This window comes from Scardinius erythrophthalmus (assembly GCF_964197995.2).
Source record: "Scardinius erythrophthalmus genome assembly, chromosome: 24".
NCBI classification, from domain to species: domain Eukaryota; kingdom Metazoa; phylum Chordata; class Actinopteri; order Cypriniformes; family Leuciscidae; genus Scardinius; species Scardinius erythrophthalmus.
In genome coordinates this window covers 23,995,943-24,013,650 of record NC_138244.1, presented here as the reverse complement: position 1 = coordinate 24,013,650, position 17,708 = coordinate 23,995,943, and the positions used below count along the sequence as shown (strand labels likewise).

The 17,708-nt window shown below is 38.4% G+C and overlaps 1 protein-coding gene across 1 annotated transcript in view; it reads left to right on the top strand.

The window, feature by feature from the left end:
* frs2b (fibroblast growth factor receptor substrate 2b) overlaps positions 1 to 11,966 on the top strand; it is a 52,796-nt gene extending 40,830 nt beyond the window's left edge. Inside the window, exon 7 of the mRNA XM_081356265.1 lies at positions 8,872 to 11,966. Within this exon, the coding sequence (XP_081212391.1) occupies positions 8,872 to 9,858 (987 nt within the window). The 3' untranslated portion in view covers positions 9,859 to 11,966. The remainder of the gene's footprint in view (positions 1 to 8,871) is intronic.
* The last annotated feature ends 5,742 nt before the right edge of the window (positions 11,967 to 17,708 follow it).

The window sequence follows — 17,708 nt, the reverse complement described above, 5'->3', positions numbered from 1 at the left end:
GTTCCAACCAATCACCGACAGGGGCGGGTGTTGTGAGATTTTCGCGTGCAGCCGTCATATAGGCAGCCGTGCACGAGCGCAAAACCTCACAACACCCGCCCCTGTCGATGATTGGTTGGAACACTATTTATTTTGGTTTTGAGTGATGTTGATACCAACTGTTTTTGTGTGCAGATCTCTGAGCCTAGGCTACCTAGAGAGACGCGTTTTTTTGACAGCATGCTTATGGGGCGTGCAGCTAGCGAAATATTAGATGAATGTGATCATTTATGTTTGGGCCTGAAATCGCTGATACCACCTTTAACAGGGCTCTCAAGTCTCACGCATTGGGCGTGAGACACACGCAATTCAACCAGTTCACACGCTCACACGCCACACCGTGTATTTCTCACGCTGAAAAGGCAATGCCAACCAAGTTGTCCTGCGAGCTTTATATATAACGTTGTATACGAGGCGCGGGCACACAAAGTGAAGTTTCCTGCCGCCAGCACGTATCTCGGCCAGATTGCGTTCGTTACAAGGCAACACAGATGCGCGAACACACGGAAGTTGACGGAACATTCTCGGCCACCGTACGTTCGTTACTAGGTAACCAACAACATCGCGTGAACACACGTCGTGATGGAGAAGGTAAGTTGGAAGAAAGCTCGTCTAACATTTTTAGGCTAGAACATTTAATATATAACCCATCGTATACATTATTATTGATGCAGTCAAAAACTCTACAACTACTCTGCAACCAGGCCAGAAGCTTTGGCTCAGTTTGGCTAGCATACGTTTTCTTAAACTAAGGGAATGTTAGTGGGTATGGGAAGGAATGAAGATGTATTTCTTAATTTTATTTTAAATACATTTAAATTTGTTTATTTTATTTTAAATTCTATATTATACTGTATTAATAGTCTTTCTAGTTACATTAAGGCTATGTAAAGCAGAGTGATCTGGGTAATATTTTATATCCTGTCAAAACATACATTAATCATTGCCATTGCATTTGTATTTTTCAAACACAAAACACATTTCATAAGCTGGAGTGTGTACTCTTGTGTACACACACACACACACACACACACACACACACACCTTAATAATACTCTAATATGTCATTTGTTCACAATGTCCCATGCACCACACAATAAATAATTATACCATTTTGACTAGACATTCAAAATGCAAAAAGATTTGTTTTTCCAAACAGTTTGGAGCAATTTGTTATATTTTTGTAATTTTTGTAACTTATTTGTAATTTTGAAATATAACATTAAAGAGTATATTTGATGTGATGAATTGCTCTGTCATTTATCAGATTTACCAATTGTTATAATTTCAATTTGGGCTGGTTAATTATGAACAATGGGTAAAATTGGGGGGCGGGGACATATGGGGGCGTGGCTTCATTAGGGCTCCTCCCCTAACCGCATGTCATCTCACTCCAAGCTTTTGGTAAAACTTGAGAGCCCTGCTTTAATGTTAGCAAATCTTGCTAGCAGCATGTTAACTCATAGTAATAACATATTAGAAAATGTTAAAAACATGTTTGGATGTTACAACAATGCTATTAAAATGTTCATTCATTCTAGCAACATAATAAAGCATGTCAGCAATTTGTTAAAACATGTTAGCAACATGCTAAATCATGTTAGCAATGTGTTAAAACGTTACAAGCTTGTTTATTTGTTAGCAAAATGCTAAAACAATCAAGCTGCATGTTAAATCACGTTATCAGTGTGTTAAAACATGTTAACAACATTCTGATTCATGCTAGCAAAGAATCAGCAATGAACTCATCCTAGCAACATGTTAAATCATGTTAGCAATGTGCTAAACCATGTAGAGTGCAAAACAGGAGTGTGCTTATTTATGAAACATGCTAACAACAAATGTTAATTCGTTAATGTGTTAAAACATGCTAGCAACATGCTAATTCATGCTAGTAACCTGTTAAAGTGCTTGCAACATGCTAATTCACACCAGCAGTGAATTAAAAATGCAACAAACATGTTATCTAAATATAAAATAATGCTAGACACATGCTAACAACATGATAAATCATGCAAGGAGGCATTTAAAACTAGAAATTTCAGACAAGGCTTTGTCAAGCCAATATAAAAGTTTTGTCCCAACCAACTTTTCTTTCTAGTTCCTACTATTCTGCCATGGTGTGACTTGTGAACACCCCCTTATTGCACCTTACATTTAAGTACTTTCACGCACCACTTGCTAATTTTACAATAATTATTTGGTAACACTTTAAAATAAGGTTCATTAGTTAACTACATTAGTTAGCCTAACATTAACTAATAATGAACTGCACTTATACAGCATTTGTTCATCTTTGTTAATGTTAATTTCAACATTTACTAATACTTTATTAAAATCTTGTTAACATTAGTTAATGGACTAACATGAACAAACAATGAACAGCTTTATTTGTATTAACTAACATTAACAAAGATGAACAAAAACAGTAGTAAATGTATTGCTCATTGTTAGTTCATGTTAGTTAATACATTTACTAATGTTTAATAAAGGAACGTTATTGTAAAGTGTTACCAATTTTTTTTTTTTTATATAATTGTAGTCTATTCAGGGTTTGAAAAAATGGTCTTAGGTTGTGGTAGACGAACATGGTCATCCCCCCACACTATACAAAGTACCCTACCCATGTGAACGGCGAGCCCAGTACTGACAATAAATCCAAAATAAATGCAAAGTTTTTTATGTTAACTCATATCATCCTATTCAGGAATTAAAAGATAATCATTATCAGGACAGATCATAAAACAAATGTAACTGATTTGAAAAGTGAACAAGAAAGTGGTGGTGTCCCCGACTAAGGGGTCTTTAACATTTTAAAGACACGATGTACTGAATATCATATAAAGATATAGAAGAAAATTTATAAAAACATTTTGGATCCATAAAACTAAGAAATAACAGATAACTGCAGACAGAATTTGCATTTCACATGTCGACAAATCAAATTAAATTGGCTAAATTGCCTGTGTACAGCGCAACATCGATGCACCGAAAAACAATCAAAAATGAATTACAACAGAATATTCCTTTATAATAAATAAAAATAAGAAACTAAATAAGTCAGAATCAAGTCACAAGGTGCAAAACAAATGTCTGCAAAATGCCTAAAGTGCAGGGGAACATCTATTCAAAACACAAGCCTCAAAAAGTTAAATTAGATAACACTGAGTGATCAATAAATAAAATAAGAATAAAGAAATGATTAAAAATAACGAAAGCATAGCCAGAATTGTTAGCTTTCTTTTTAACTGCAGAGACGCGGCCAACCTGGAGTGGCAGTCTTTTTAGCTAAACAAACATGTTCACAGCATCCAAAAATCAAATTAAAACTGGCTGAAATATTTTTAAATCACGTGTACCCTTCCTGGGGTGCGTTTCCCGTACAACGACGTAATTTAACTACCGTAGTACGACGTATCGTTGGAGAAATCAACTTGCTAGTCACGACTGTTTCCTGAAACCATATTGTCGCAAAGTGGTTGTTCAACCACTTTGGTTTATGTCGTCACGCAGGTGGTGGAGTAATAACTTATTTTAATGAAACTGTTTGAGATCGAATAGATGTATAGAACGCTAGATGTTTTGGTATAAATTACAGACAGGGCATCTGAGGACTATTTCTAATTTTTCTCAGTTATTTTGCTTTATTTCCAGATTCAATCATAGGCTCGTTCTTACATAGTAGAGCACGTTCGCACATGCGCACTCTTCAAAAATGAAGCTTTGAACCGGCAGTAGTGTGATCATGGTTTTCCTGTTGCCTTGGAGAATATCCTTTCTGATGGTGTGCATCCACACTTTAGGTTTTCTTATCCCAGACATTGTTAAAGATTTAAATCCCTGCCGCCAAGATGCTCCTCTGTCGATCATGGAAAGTGAAACTTAAATCTGTCACAGGGGTGGTTGGATTTATTCACGCACGTTAAAAATATTTATTTCTTTTCACATTTTTATTTACAGCATTATCATAATAGGCTGTATATTAACTTATTGACAGAAAACCGGTTGTTGGATGTGAAATCAGCCATTGAGCACCCCCATATAGCCAAAATGGCATGATCCTCGTTTCATAACACATCTGCGAAGATTCGACTGTGAGATTGGTAGTCGAATCAGGCTCCTCCTGTTGAAGCATCGAATCTTCGACTATTCGTGGTCACCCCTACAACAAAGTAGCACATTACATATTATGTATAAAAAGTGCTGTCTATTGTTTTGCATTTACACTCCAAGACTTAATGCACAGATCATTTGACATACAGTATCAGATTGTTTTGTTCTGTCCATTACTATGGTTATCATTGTCAATCAGATTAAGTCACGCATTTAAATACGGTTGTTAATCCAGAAACTATGCAATGTGTAGTTAGCAGCTTAAAAAAATATATATTATATACAGAAAGCGAGCAAAGATCTCTGCCAATATAATCACTGAAGATATCAATTAAGTTGCGCAATGAATCTCTTATTGACGTTTAAACTTTGTTGGTTATAATGAAAGGATTTGCGAGTGTGCAGAATGGTGTTGAGCGGATTCTGACTAACTTCAACCCTATTCGGACGGGACTAGTTTTCTAAACGACGTTTGAGTTTAAAAAAAATGTATCTCTCGGCGTCTGTGATTTCATGTACAGATTCGGATGGGAATAACTTCTCCGCTTTTATTACAGAGGTGGGAGTGTGTTTTCTAGATGTTACAGAAGGTCATGTGCTGTGCTTAAGTGCATTATGACGTATATGTCTTTTAATTTATTATTATAATTTTAATTGATTATATAAACCTTATTTGAGTAAAATTTTAGTTTATAGAAGTGGCTGTTCTAAATAAACTAAAAAGACTGCCACTCCAGGTTGGCGTTTGTCTCTGCAGTTAAAAAGAAAGCTAACAATTCTGGCTATACTTTCGTTATTTTTAATCATTTCTTTATTCTTATAGTAAGTGAGCAGCGAAATCTAGACAAACATCTTATTCTTATCTGACACTGATATTAAAATGGATAGTCTTCGCAGTTTTTTTTTTTTTTGCGATTTGGCTCTATTTACTAATTTTATTTTTCCTGGGATATTATCCATTTTAAAATGAAATGAAAGCATGTTGATGATTGGTTTGAAACTGGTAGCTCAGGTAGGTCAAAAAACACATGAAGGGAAGCCTTAGGATAATACAACATTAGCATTCGTACGGGATAAGCATTACCTGAGGTCATTTTTCAGGACCTTTTTACAGAAGGTAAAAGTCGCTGTAATCTTTACTGACATTGTCCGTAATGATTACTGAGATAGAGACACATTCGGACGGGACTAAAATCACTGAGACGCACTGGTAATCATTGGTAATAATTACTTTACCCCACCTCTCCATGTAAAACTAATCCCGTCCGAACAGGGCTATAAACACATCTGATTGGCCATTGCATTCACACGCTCAACAGATATGTCTGTGATTGCCTATATTTCTTCAATTGCATCAAAAGCACGTTGTTAATGGAAAACTTTGGCGTTCTTCACAGAGCGTTTACACAAACACTCACGGGAGCAATTTAAAGCAGCCGGTTATCAGCGGGTACCAGTACTGCAGTACGGTAGAGGTCGTCACATAGGGCACGTTGCGATCTGGTCACCCGATTATCATCAAATTTAACAATATTTCATTGGACATTGAATATCTTGTTTCTTTTCCCAAATCTTTACTCACATCTCGCCCATTTTCACAGGGGATTATAAACGTTTCTTCCTTTGGTTCGCTTTTAATTTATCCTACAGCGGGGGGTTCTCTACTTTACCACAGTAAAAATGCGAATATAATAGGCTTGATACTATTTAACACAGTTTGTGCTTGTTATTATGGTAAAGCGCATCAAGTTTATTTATATAGTAAGTTATAGCGCATTTCACACACGCTTGGTGTAGTGGCGATCGTACCACAAAAATAAAAACACTTGAGGGAATTTGAAGTCGTCTCCAACGTGTAATGGTGCAAGAAATCAGATCTGCCATGGCATTCGATTAACACTTTATTTTAGATTAGAATTACTTACAAACACTGCTGCTTGCATTGCTGATGTAAACTTAGCTCGTAAGTATGCAAGCAACATTAAACTTGATGCTAATAGCTGGACATGACAAAATCCATCACGAACATCCACACATGCACGGTTGAAAAACTGTGTGGCTTCCCCAGATCGTAATTCCCTGTCGCTATTCACCTGTGACTTCCTCATATAGCCTCCACAACCACTGTGATGCCCTGCCTATGCCCCCTGGTGCGCAGGTGGAAGAGCGTCACCCCCATCCAACTTACCACCAACAAAAAACATATAACACATCAAAATTGGCTACAACACTTGGGATTTTAGTTTCTCTTTCTCTGGCAGCACAAAATCAAACAGCCTAAATGTCTTGACACTGCGGAAGATAACATTTGCTCTTCAGACCTTTTACAAGAAGTGTCAGTTAGGAGAAAACATGAAGATATTTTTACTTTTATATTTTACTTTCCTGCTCATGTCCCACATCCCTCCCGCAGCCTGCCGTATCCAGATCGGGACCTTCGCCTGGACCCGATGTCAATGCAGTGCTGAAGTGCCAACTAGTCTCTCCCTATGGAGGATCTCTTTACCACTCTACAGATAAAGCGTTGCCGGGAAATTCGTTTCGCGTACCTGCCCCGAAGTGATAAAATAAAATAAAAGTCTGTATCAAATTTATAAGGAAAGACCAGTACTTTGTTTATGCTTGGTCTGTAGGGAATTCCAAACCTGCGCGCACATATATTCAAACGCACATAACTATAGAACCAATTCTTAATGCTCATGTGAACGCCATCAGCGTTTCTCACAGGTTCGCATTTAAAGTCTATGTAGAGAGAATGGTGTCGTCTTAGCGGCCCCTAATTTAATAACAAATGATCGTTGCGACGGAAGCGAATCAATCATAACTAACTTTACCTGGAAAATAACTTTATTAAAGGGATAGTTCACTTTGAAAATAAATTTTGGTATGTTTTAGCTTACCTCAAGGGCATCCAAGATGTAGGTGTCTTTTTTTCCGCAGTAGTTTCAATTTTGATATTTTTAGGTCAAACCGTTCTTGTCTGTCAGTCATTTCATGCAGGTCTACGGTCACTGTCTCAAAGAGCATGCACAAAGTCCAAATTAATACAATTCCCCATCATCCAAATTAAACAATTCCCCATCGTAAGTACACATTGATGGCCTAAGACACGAAACGAGCGGTTTGTGTGAGAAAACGAACAGTATTTATATCGTTGTTAGCTCTTGAACACAGCCGTGTCCAAATGATCTGAGGGCGCGGGCGGGTATAGACATATATACACTAGACGTCGCCTTAGCTACTGCAGTTCATTGGAACGAAACCGTAGCCAAGCGACATCTAGTGTATATATCTATACCCGCCCGCTGGCGGTTATAGATATATACATAGATGTCGCCTTCGCTACTGCAGTTCATTGGAACGAATCCGTAGCCAAGGCGACATCTAGTGTGTATATCTATACCCGCCCGCGCCCTCAGATCATTTGGACGCGGCTGTGTTCAAGAGCTAACAACGATATAATACTGTTTGTTTTCTCACACAAACCGCTCGTTTCGTGTCTTAGGCCATCAATGTGTACTTACGATGGGGAATTGTTTAATTTGGACGATGGGGAATTGTTTTAATTTGGACTTTGTGCATGCTCTTTGAGACAGTGAACGTAGACCTGCATTATATGACTGACAGACAAGAACGGTTTGACCTAAAAATATCAAAATTGAAACTACTGCGGAAACAAAGACACCTACATCTTGGATGCCCTTGAGGTAAGCTAAAACATACCAAAATTTTATTTCAAAGTGAACTATCTCTTTAAAGAACCACTATAAAGCCAAAATAATCTCTGTTACCCTAAATTATACGTTTGTCTCTGTAAAGCTGCTTTGAAACAATCTACATTGTTAAAAGCACTATATAAATGAGGATGACTTGACTTGACTCTCAAAGCACAGAGCGGTAGGCTATATGGTGCATCTTTGTCGGGAAATATATGTCGGGAAATGTTTATAATAATATTTAAAAAATATTGAAATAATATGTAACTTTAATTTTACAGGCTGTTGTGTGGTGTTGGTCCATTACCACCACGGTGGTAAACAACTGCCACAGTCACAGCCCTATAGTCACATTAGATGAGCAAATACATATTTGGCAGGACAAAGATTCATTTTGGCAGCCACCAAAATATTTTCAATGCAGAAAAAGCTCTGCTATTCTTCTAGTACTTCATTAATGATGTATGTATGACATAACACTACAGTTTGCATGTTTGTTCCGATTCCTATTGTAATTGTTATGATCATGTTTCATAAATATTAAAATGGAACACAGTTTTCAAATTAAAAACAAGTTTTTAAGTGTTGATCAGATCATCTAAATGCATTATATCAGTGGTTGTCAATGCTGGTCTTGGGGACCCACTGCTCTGCACATTTTGTATGTCTCTTGATACAATAGTTCAGTTCTTGGAGCTCTCTTCTAATGAGCTGATGATCTGATTCAGGTGTGTTAATGAAGAGAGACAGAATATGTTCAGAGCGGTGAGTCCCCAGGACCAGGATTGAAAACCACTGCATTGTACTGTAAATACCATTCTTTTAAGCTTTTAAGCTACACCTATTTGGTGGAGTGTTTTTAAGGAATTAAGCTGCCACTCCAGTTGGAAGGAGTTAAAACGAAAGTAGTAAAATTATTGGTTAACGACCACAACAAGCTGTTGGTTATTCTTATTAAAGATGCAATCGTCACTAAAGCATGTCTTCTGTTACGTCTCCTCAGGGACACACCTATGTGAACACCTCTGGTCTGTTGGAGCAGCACAGCCCAAGTGTGTCCGATGTTCCTGCAGTGCTGAATGTCCCGTTCCCTGATGGAGAGGAACCCTTCGCTCAAGAGGCTCCTGATCCTGGCCCTCGAGTGCAGCTGGAGCCTGAAGGTGCTCGCTTCGTGCTGGGCCCGACTCCTGTGCAGAGACAGAGGCAGAAAGAGGCACATTTGTCAGGACATCAGTGTGCTGGAGCAGAGGCAGTGGCAAGGAGCTCAAACCAGAACTCAAATGGGAATGTTATTTCACACCCTAAAAACACAATCAGCACAGATGTGATTGACAGCGGTAGATCTGAGGAAATCTCTCCTGAAGTCTCAATCATTCCTGAGAACTTTAATGGTTCTGCCGTAGCTCTCTCTCGCCGTCGGACTCGGCCGCCCCCTCCTCTCACTCCTGAGGCCAACATCAACAACTCAGCCCAGCGGAGAACCGCTTTACTGGACTACGAGAACCTCCCAGCCTTGCCTCCTTTACGAGAACATCCAAAGGGCGGCTCGGAGGATGAGGACGGGGAAGAGGTTTGCTCGTCAACCATCAACGGTTTCCACAACCACCGGCAGTACAGCCCTGACCCCACTCACTACTACATCAACACAGAGAACGTGACCGCACCCCTCAGCGCTCACAAGCTGGAGTCGGCCCGCTGGCGGGACCGCTCGACCCCGACCTTCTTTAGCTTCGACTTCCGCCGCCCCTGTTTAGAGTCCCACAGACTTAACTACATCGAGGTAGAGACTGAGACGGAGAACTCGAGCAACCCTCAGACTCCGAAGACGCCCACGTCCCCCCTGCCCCAGACGCCCACCCGCAGGACAGAGCTGTATGCGGTCATTGACGTGGAGCGCACAGCTGCCATGTCGAGCCTGCAGAAAGCACTGCCCCGTTACGATGGGACCTCCAGGAAAACGCGCCATAACAGTGTTGATCTGCCCATGTGACCTATCCCTGGGACTGCTGGAAGACACTCCTGTTTGTTTCTAAAACTTTCCCAATTTATTCCAAAGGCAGGTGGGCTTAATATCACAAATGTTGTATTGTTTGTAACACTTGTAGGGATTTCATGTAGTTAAAAGAGTGTCACTCTGTCTCATGTTGGCTTGAGAAAATTAACAGAGGAGCTCACCATATACCTTCATTTTATTCCTATGGTAATATACTACTACTTTTCTTACACTCGTTTTTCAGTGCCTGTTTATTTTGTTTTATTATGTTAATAACAAGGTTGGACAACATTCCACAGGTCCATTCCATACGGTACAAATCAGTATTACTGATCATATGTTTGTTTTTTCCTTTATTTACCCTTTATAAAGTGACTAAGATGTTTTAAAATCTGTATCTAAAGATAACTTCACACACTACATTTTGAATTTTTGGCTTCGTATAGTAGATTTCAATACTTGGCACAATAAAAGTCTATTTTGTTTGATTGAGGTTTTTAGTTTGAAGCTGTACACTAATATAATACATGCACTGTGGCCCCTTACACCTGCCATAAACATGCCTTTCATATCCAGATATTATCTGCTTACTGTTTTGCTGAATTGCATTTCTGTGTCTTTAGTGTGATCAGATGGAGATTCTATTATAATTATCCATGAAAAATTGAAAACATCACTTACATACTATCAAAAGAAGTGTAATTTCATCAAATTTTACATTGACATTACATTTTTTCTGATTTTGAAAAGGGTACTTTTAGAAGATACTGACTCTGCTAGAGGAGTTCATACTCAATTCAATTTCAATTGACAGAATGGAGAAAAAACCTTGTGAGAAACCAGACTCAGTCGGGGGGGCCATCTCTCCTCTGGCCAACAAACGAACAGTGTATGATTATGATTCAGTCAGCATTACAGGTCAGAATATGTAGCATATGTATAGTGTATATAGGATATCCAGCCAATAATGTATTATAGTCTTGAAGCCATGAGTGTATGAACTTTTCTTTTTCAGTAACAGACAGCATGCTTCATAACTCAGCAGTATTATTTTTCAGTAAAAAAAACATTGCCACAGTAAGGAAACAGAGCGTTCTGAAAAATTATTTCAGGTTCAATCCATGTTTTTTAATCATGCTCTGCGTTTCCTCTAACTGCCGTTTAGTGGCAAGTCTGAGTGAAAGTTGTTGTGGCTGAGGACAATGTTGAGTTTAGAATACCTTAAAGTAGTTCAACACAAAAAAGAAAATGTCATCATATACTCCACATACCCTGTATGATTGGCTATATATGTGGAACACAAAAGCAGAAATTGTGAGTGATGTACTGGAGTTTATGATGATATGTTTATAATAAAGTATTTGAATCACCATAAGAAATAGATTCTCCCCACTCAGTGAAACACCCACTGAGAATCCTGTTGAATGTGCCCTAGTTATTGGTGATTCTATTACACGGAATGTGAAAATAGAGACACCAGCCACCATAGTCACATGTTTGCCGGGAGCCAGAGTGCCTGACATCAAAGCAAATTTAAAAGTGCTGGCTACTGCTAATCGTAAATTCTCTAAGATTATTATTCACGTCGGCACTGATGATGTTCGACTTCGCCAGTCGGAGATCACTAAAATTAACGTTAAACAGGTGTGTGAACTTGCAAGTACGATGTCAGGCACTGTAATTTGCTCTGGCCCCCTTCCTGTTCGCAGGAGTGAGGAGATACTTAGTAGACTGTCCTCACTCAATGGCTGGTTGTCTAAGTGGTGTCCGCAAAATAATATAGAATTCATAGACAATTGGAAAAGAGAGATGGTATTCCTCCCTCCTGGGAAAGTGCTGCTCTTCTCTCCAGTAATATGGACATAGTCTTAGAGCTCAAACATGACTTGGGGCGCAGGTCAGGAAGCAGACAGACTGGCTAAACCGACCGTCTGCTAGCTGGCTGCAAGGTCAGATAAATCCCATCACATAGAGACTCTTTCACCTAGATATCATCATATAGAGACTGTGTCTGTTCCCCGAATTAGGAAATATAAAAAACTCCCAAACCCATTAAAGGGTAAAAATGTAATTGATGTTCAACAAATAAAAAACATATATATTAGACCTATCACTTCTGCTACTAAAGATTGCTTTATTAATTACATTTCTGACCAGTTTCATCATCGCAGCATCCCAGATACCGGTAGCTTAGAAGAACTCGCTATTGCGACAGAAACTTTTGACTCTCTTTTCCAGCACTTTAGACACAGTTGCTCTTTTGCGGTTAAAGAAGATTAAAGAAAATAGTCCAACACTGTGGTACGAGCACACTCGGGCACTTAAGATAGCAGCCAGAAAAATGGAGCGCAACTGGAAGAAAACAAAACTAGAAGTTTTTCGCACTTTGTGGAAAGAGAGCTCAATTGCATACAGAGAGGCCTTAAAAGCTGCTGGATCTGCTTATTTTTCAACCCTATTAGAAGAAAAACAAAACCCTTGGTATTTATTTGAAACATTTACACTTCAACCCCAGACATTTCCAAGCAGCACAGCAGTAATGACTTTATGAACTTCTTTACTTACAAGTTTGATAATATCAGGGAGAAAATTATAACTATGCAACCGTCAACTACAGTATCGCATCAGGCAGTGCATTGTAGTCTCCCTGAGGAAAAATTAGAATTTTATGTGGTCGCATTTGTGCGAGTGCATGGTCATGTACTACTCAGTTAAATTCACGCATGAATTCTCCTGCATTGAACTTGTTTTAGCGCCCGCCAAAGTGATTTTTTGTTCCGCCAAAGTCTTATTTGATCGGTGAGTAATGTAGATGAACTGCTGCGCTTGTGACAGGGCGCATGTTTAACTGAAAGAATGAGCAGAAAGAGAGAGAGAGAGAGAGCCGGTCGTGCGCATGCATTCCCTCTCTCTTCGGAGCCAGGCGAAATTGTAAATTAGACTTCACCATCTCCAAACTAAGCGCTATCTTGCTCTCTCTCCCTCTTGGAAAAGTTAGTCTGGAGCCCTGCATTGACGGTTCACATCGCTGTAGCCAGGCGGCTGATATCTGCACAGCCCTTATTATATGGTACATTTATACTCAGTGTTAAGACAACACCATCTGGGTAAAAAAACAACAACAACACAACGCTCCGAACTAATTTAGTGTAGGAGAGAGATGGAGAGCAGAGGCACGGAGCGATGTGCTCCAGGTGTAGCCTCTGCCTCTGGCTCGACCAGCTGATGTGGCCACAGAGAAAGTGATGAAGGTGGACAATCGTCAGAGTGTGCTTCTGCCCAGCCAACACCTCTCAAGAGCTGTGTCGATAGTAGCCGCCTGGGTACAGCGATTTGACAGCCGATGAGAGCTAGCGGATTTAGCTAGCCCATCTTGGAAATTATTAGATAAAGTGTCACATCTCCAGAGCACAAAACCTCTAAATGTTCACAAGAGCAGCACTGAACATCCAGCCAAACGGAGAATAATCGTATGATTTTCATGATCAGAATAATGCCCAGTTTAATTGACGATACACAATATTATCATGCTCCGTAACACAAACGCTTGACCCACTTGACACACAAGATGGCGCCGTAAGGAGTTGCAGGAGAAATGTGACGTCATCGTAAAGTCCCGCCCCTTCCGCTAACCCCATTGGACCTCTAGATTGAATAAATCGTCAATGCAAGTGAATGTGAGAAAATAATTATTTTCTGGTCCCGTTTGAATTTTGCCATGAATGTGAACATATGTTGTCTGTGAATTTTTTATATAATTTTTCGTGTGAAGAATGCTACAATTTAGCGGGTAGAAGTTTGATACGGTTAGACTTTGTGTGAGAGCACTTTGTGGACTACAACATCCGTTTTATCCAGCGATTCCTAGTTTTTACATCAGACGGGAATCTGAAGAAAGAACAGCCCATTTGGTTTGAATGGTGACATTGGGGTACAAAACACACAGGCATCTCGATCTGTCTCCATAGATTATCGCAGCATTAGCACCGTGATTTGACAAGTGGAGGGAAAATGTGTTATGGGGTGACGTCACATAGGCGACATGCAACTGCTAACCAAAGAATTAACATGAAAAATTATATAAAAAATTCACAGACAACATATGTTCACATTCATGGCACAATTCAAACGGGACCAGAAAATAATTATTTTCTCACATTCACTTGCATTGACGATTTTTCAATCTAGAGGTCCAGTCAGAGAATGTAGACGGGCTCTGGTCCAGTGGGGTTTTACGGATGGGCGGGACTTACCTACGGTGACCGGGAGGGGACATGTTCGGTTCACTTATTTTTGTTGTGGCCACAACATATTAAGTCGTGGGAACGTCATAATATCTCGTGGGAACGTCATATTAAGTCGTGGCCACGAGATCATTTTGTTGAGGTAACGACATCATTATGTCGTGGCCACGCGATGCAAAGTCGTGGCCTCGAGATCATATGTTGAGGGAACGATATATTTTTCTCGTGGCCACGAGATCATTTTGTTGAGGTAACGACATCATTATGTCGTGGCCACGCGTTGAGGGAGCCACAGCGGCCAATACTGTAACCGTACCATAGACTGGGCTACAGCAGAGATGGAGATGACAGAAGAAATAACATTTTACTTTAAATTAGGAATGTCATATAAAGATATAGTGCGGTCTTTGGCATTAAGACATGCGTACGTTATAAGTGAAAGACACATGAAGCGCATTCTTAGACTTTGTCGCACGCATATTTAGGGACCGTCTCAAAATTACATGCGACATTGGCATAAACATTTCTAACTTCAATAGCATTTGAAGACAATGACTTACAGTCATAAAACCAACTGTACACTGTTCACCCAGGTCTCATGTATGATGCACACCTTTTAGATTTTTGATATTTATGACAATAAACTGCTAAATCATATGCAATTATTGTAGGCCTATTTCACTACTGCCACATACCTGACACCTAGATGAACAATGTAGGCTACAGTTGGTTTTATGACTGTAAGTCATTGTCTTCAAATGCTATTGAGCTTTAAATGTGGTCATATTCTGTATATGATCCCACACAGTAGTGAAATACATAGCATTATTTGCATATGATTTAGCAGTTTACTGTCATACATATCAAAAATATTAAAGGTGTGCATCATACATGAGACCTATATGAACAATGTACAGTTGGTTTTATGACTGTAAGTCACTGTCTTCAAATGCTATTGAGCTTTAAATATTGTCATATTCTGTATATGATCCCATACAGTAGTGAAATACATAGCAATATTTGCATATGATTTAGCAGTTTATGTCATAAATAACAAAAATATTAAAGGTGTGCATCATACATGAGACCTATATGAACAATATACAGTTGGTTTTATGAGTCATTGTCTTGATATTGAGCTTTAAATATTGTCATATTTTGTGTATGATCCCATACAGTAGAGATGTGAAATAGGCCTACAATATTTGCATATGATTCAGCAGTTTATTGTCATAAATATCAAAAATCTAAAAGGTGTGCATCATACATGAGACCTGGGTGAACAATGTACAATTGGTTTTATGACTGTAAGTCATTGTCTTCAAATGCTATCGAAGTTAGAAAGGTTTATGCCAATGTCGCATGTAATTTTGAGACGGTCCCTAAATATGCGTGCGACAAAAAAAGGCTAAGAATGCGCTTATCTTTATAACGTACCCATGTCTTAATGCCAAAGACCGCACTATATCTTTATATGACATTCCTAATTTAAAGTAAAATGTTATTTCTTCTGTCATCTCCATCTCTGCTGTAGCCCAGTCTATGGTACGGTTACAGTATTGGCCGCTGTGGCTCCCTCAACGCGTGGCCACTACATAATGATGTCGTTACCTCAACAAAATGATCTCGTGGCCACGAGAAAAATATATCGTTCCCTCAACATATGATCTTGAGGCCACGACTTTGCATCGCGTGGCCACGACATAATGATGTCGTTACCTCAACAAAATGATCTTGTGGCCACGACTTAATATGCCGTTCCCACGAGATATTATGACGTTCCCACGACTTAATATCACGTTCCCACGAGTTTATATGTTGTGGCCACGACAAAAATAAGTGAACCGAACATGTCCCCTCCCGGTCACCGTACTGCACTGCTATCGTGATTTTTCTAATACTAGGGGTGTATACCTTGCCAAAAAACAATGATAGCATTTGCTATGGGTTTTGCAAATGTTAGGTTAGGTTTAGTGTATAGGTTTTGTAATGTTAGCATGGTATAATGTTAATTAGACCATTTTAGGTTGAACTGAAAGAAAAATTGGAATTTGAATTAAAAAAAAAAACATTGTAGCAATATAATTTAATATCACATAATATTTTTCAGAAGATAGTTCAATCTGTAATTGTATCCCTTCCATCAGTAATTTTCTTTCAATTACACTCACGCTCAAAAAATAACTACTGGGTAATTTGTTAGTCAGAGAACATGAGTTTTTTTTTTTTTTTTTTGGCACATGCATTAAGCAGGTAACACAAATATTTATTTGGATAACTTATAAAACGCAATTAACTCAATAAAACAAGACCGTAATATTGCATCCTTTTGTTTTCAATGGCATTTGGATAAGGGTGTTATACGGTCTTTCGAACAGCAGGAGGCGCTGTCTCGAAAAACGAGGGGTCTGAGAATGCGGGACTCTGGGTGCGGTACTGTAGCTGCAGGCTCCGAGAATGCTTCATAATGTTGAGATCATCTGAAATTTTCTCTAGCTCTTATTGCTATAATAAATCTGTATCAATTACACAGTTAAAGCAACCAGTGAAAAACAAAAGTTAATAGTTACGGGTCATGAGCCCAACTAAAGCAGACACTGATCTCAATCATGGTGACGTCAAATTTATTTAAAAGTTTTTTACACTTTATTTAAATTAGCATATTTTACTTTAATTATATGGTTTATGACCATAATAATGCAGGAAATACCTGTGAAATAACAGTGTTTTTTCGGTTTATTTAAATTAGAATATTGGACTTTAATTTTATGGTTTTTGTTTGGCAGCCGTAGCTGCTAGTCATTTGACCCTTTTTTTTACAATGAAGGTATATGATCGTGATTATTCAGGAAATACCGGTACAATAACAGTGTTTTTCAGTTTATTTAATTTAGGATGTTTTACAGTTTTTTGGGGGAGCTGACAGTAATTTGACCATTTCATCATTTAACTGTTTTGTTTATTTACAGATTATATTTGTAATTTTACATACATTTTTATGTAATTTAAGAAAACAGAAAAAATACTGTATTAAAAATACTATCAATTTTCTGTATAAAAAATGTGAATTACTGGAATTTGTCATTAATGTCACAATACCTAAAATAACAGCTGAATTTTTATTTTACAGATATCATTTGTAATTTTACAGTGTTTTGACTACAATTTAAAATTAAATAAAATGATCGTCAAAAAGATCACAGTTATTTTCTGTAAAATTAGGATTTTTTTTTACAGTGTAGGGTCTAACATACATGTTGTCGATTTAGATGATTTAACGAGTTTAGACAATTCTTCCTGTCCTATAGCAATGAATAAATGGATTTTTTCCTCAAGGAGACAACAATGCACTGCCTGATGCAATACTTTAGACGGTTATAATTTTCTCTCTAATATTATCGGTCTTGTAAGTAAAGAAGTTCATAAAGTCATTACTGCTGTGCTCTTTGGAAACTTCAGAAGTAAAAGCTTTATTTCTTGTTAATTTAGCCACTGTGTCAAATAAATACCTATGGTTGTGTTTGTTTTCTTCTAAGCGAGTCGAAAAATAAGCAGATCTAGCCAGTTTAAGGCTTTTCTGTATGCAATCGTGCTCTCTCTCCA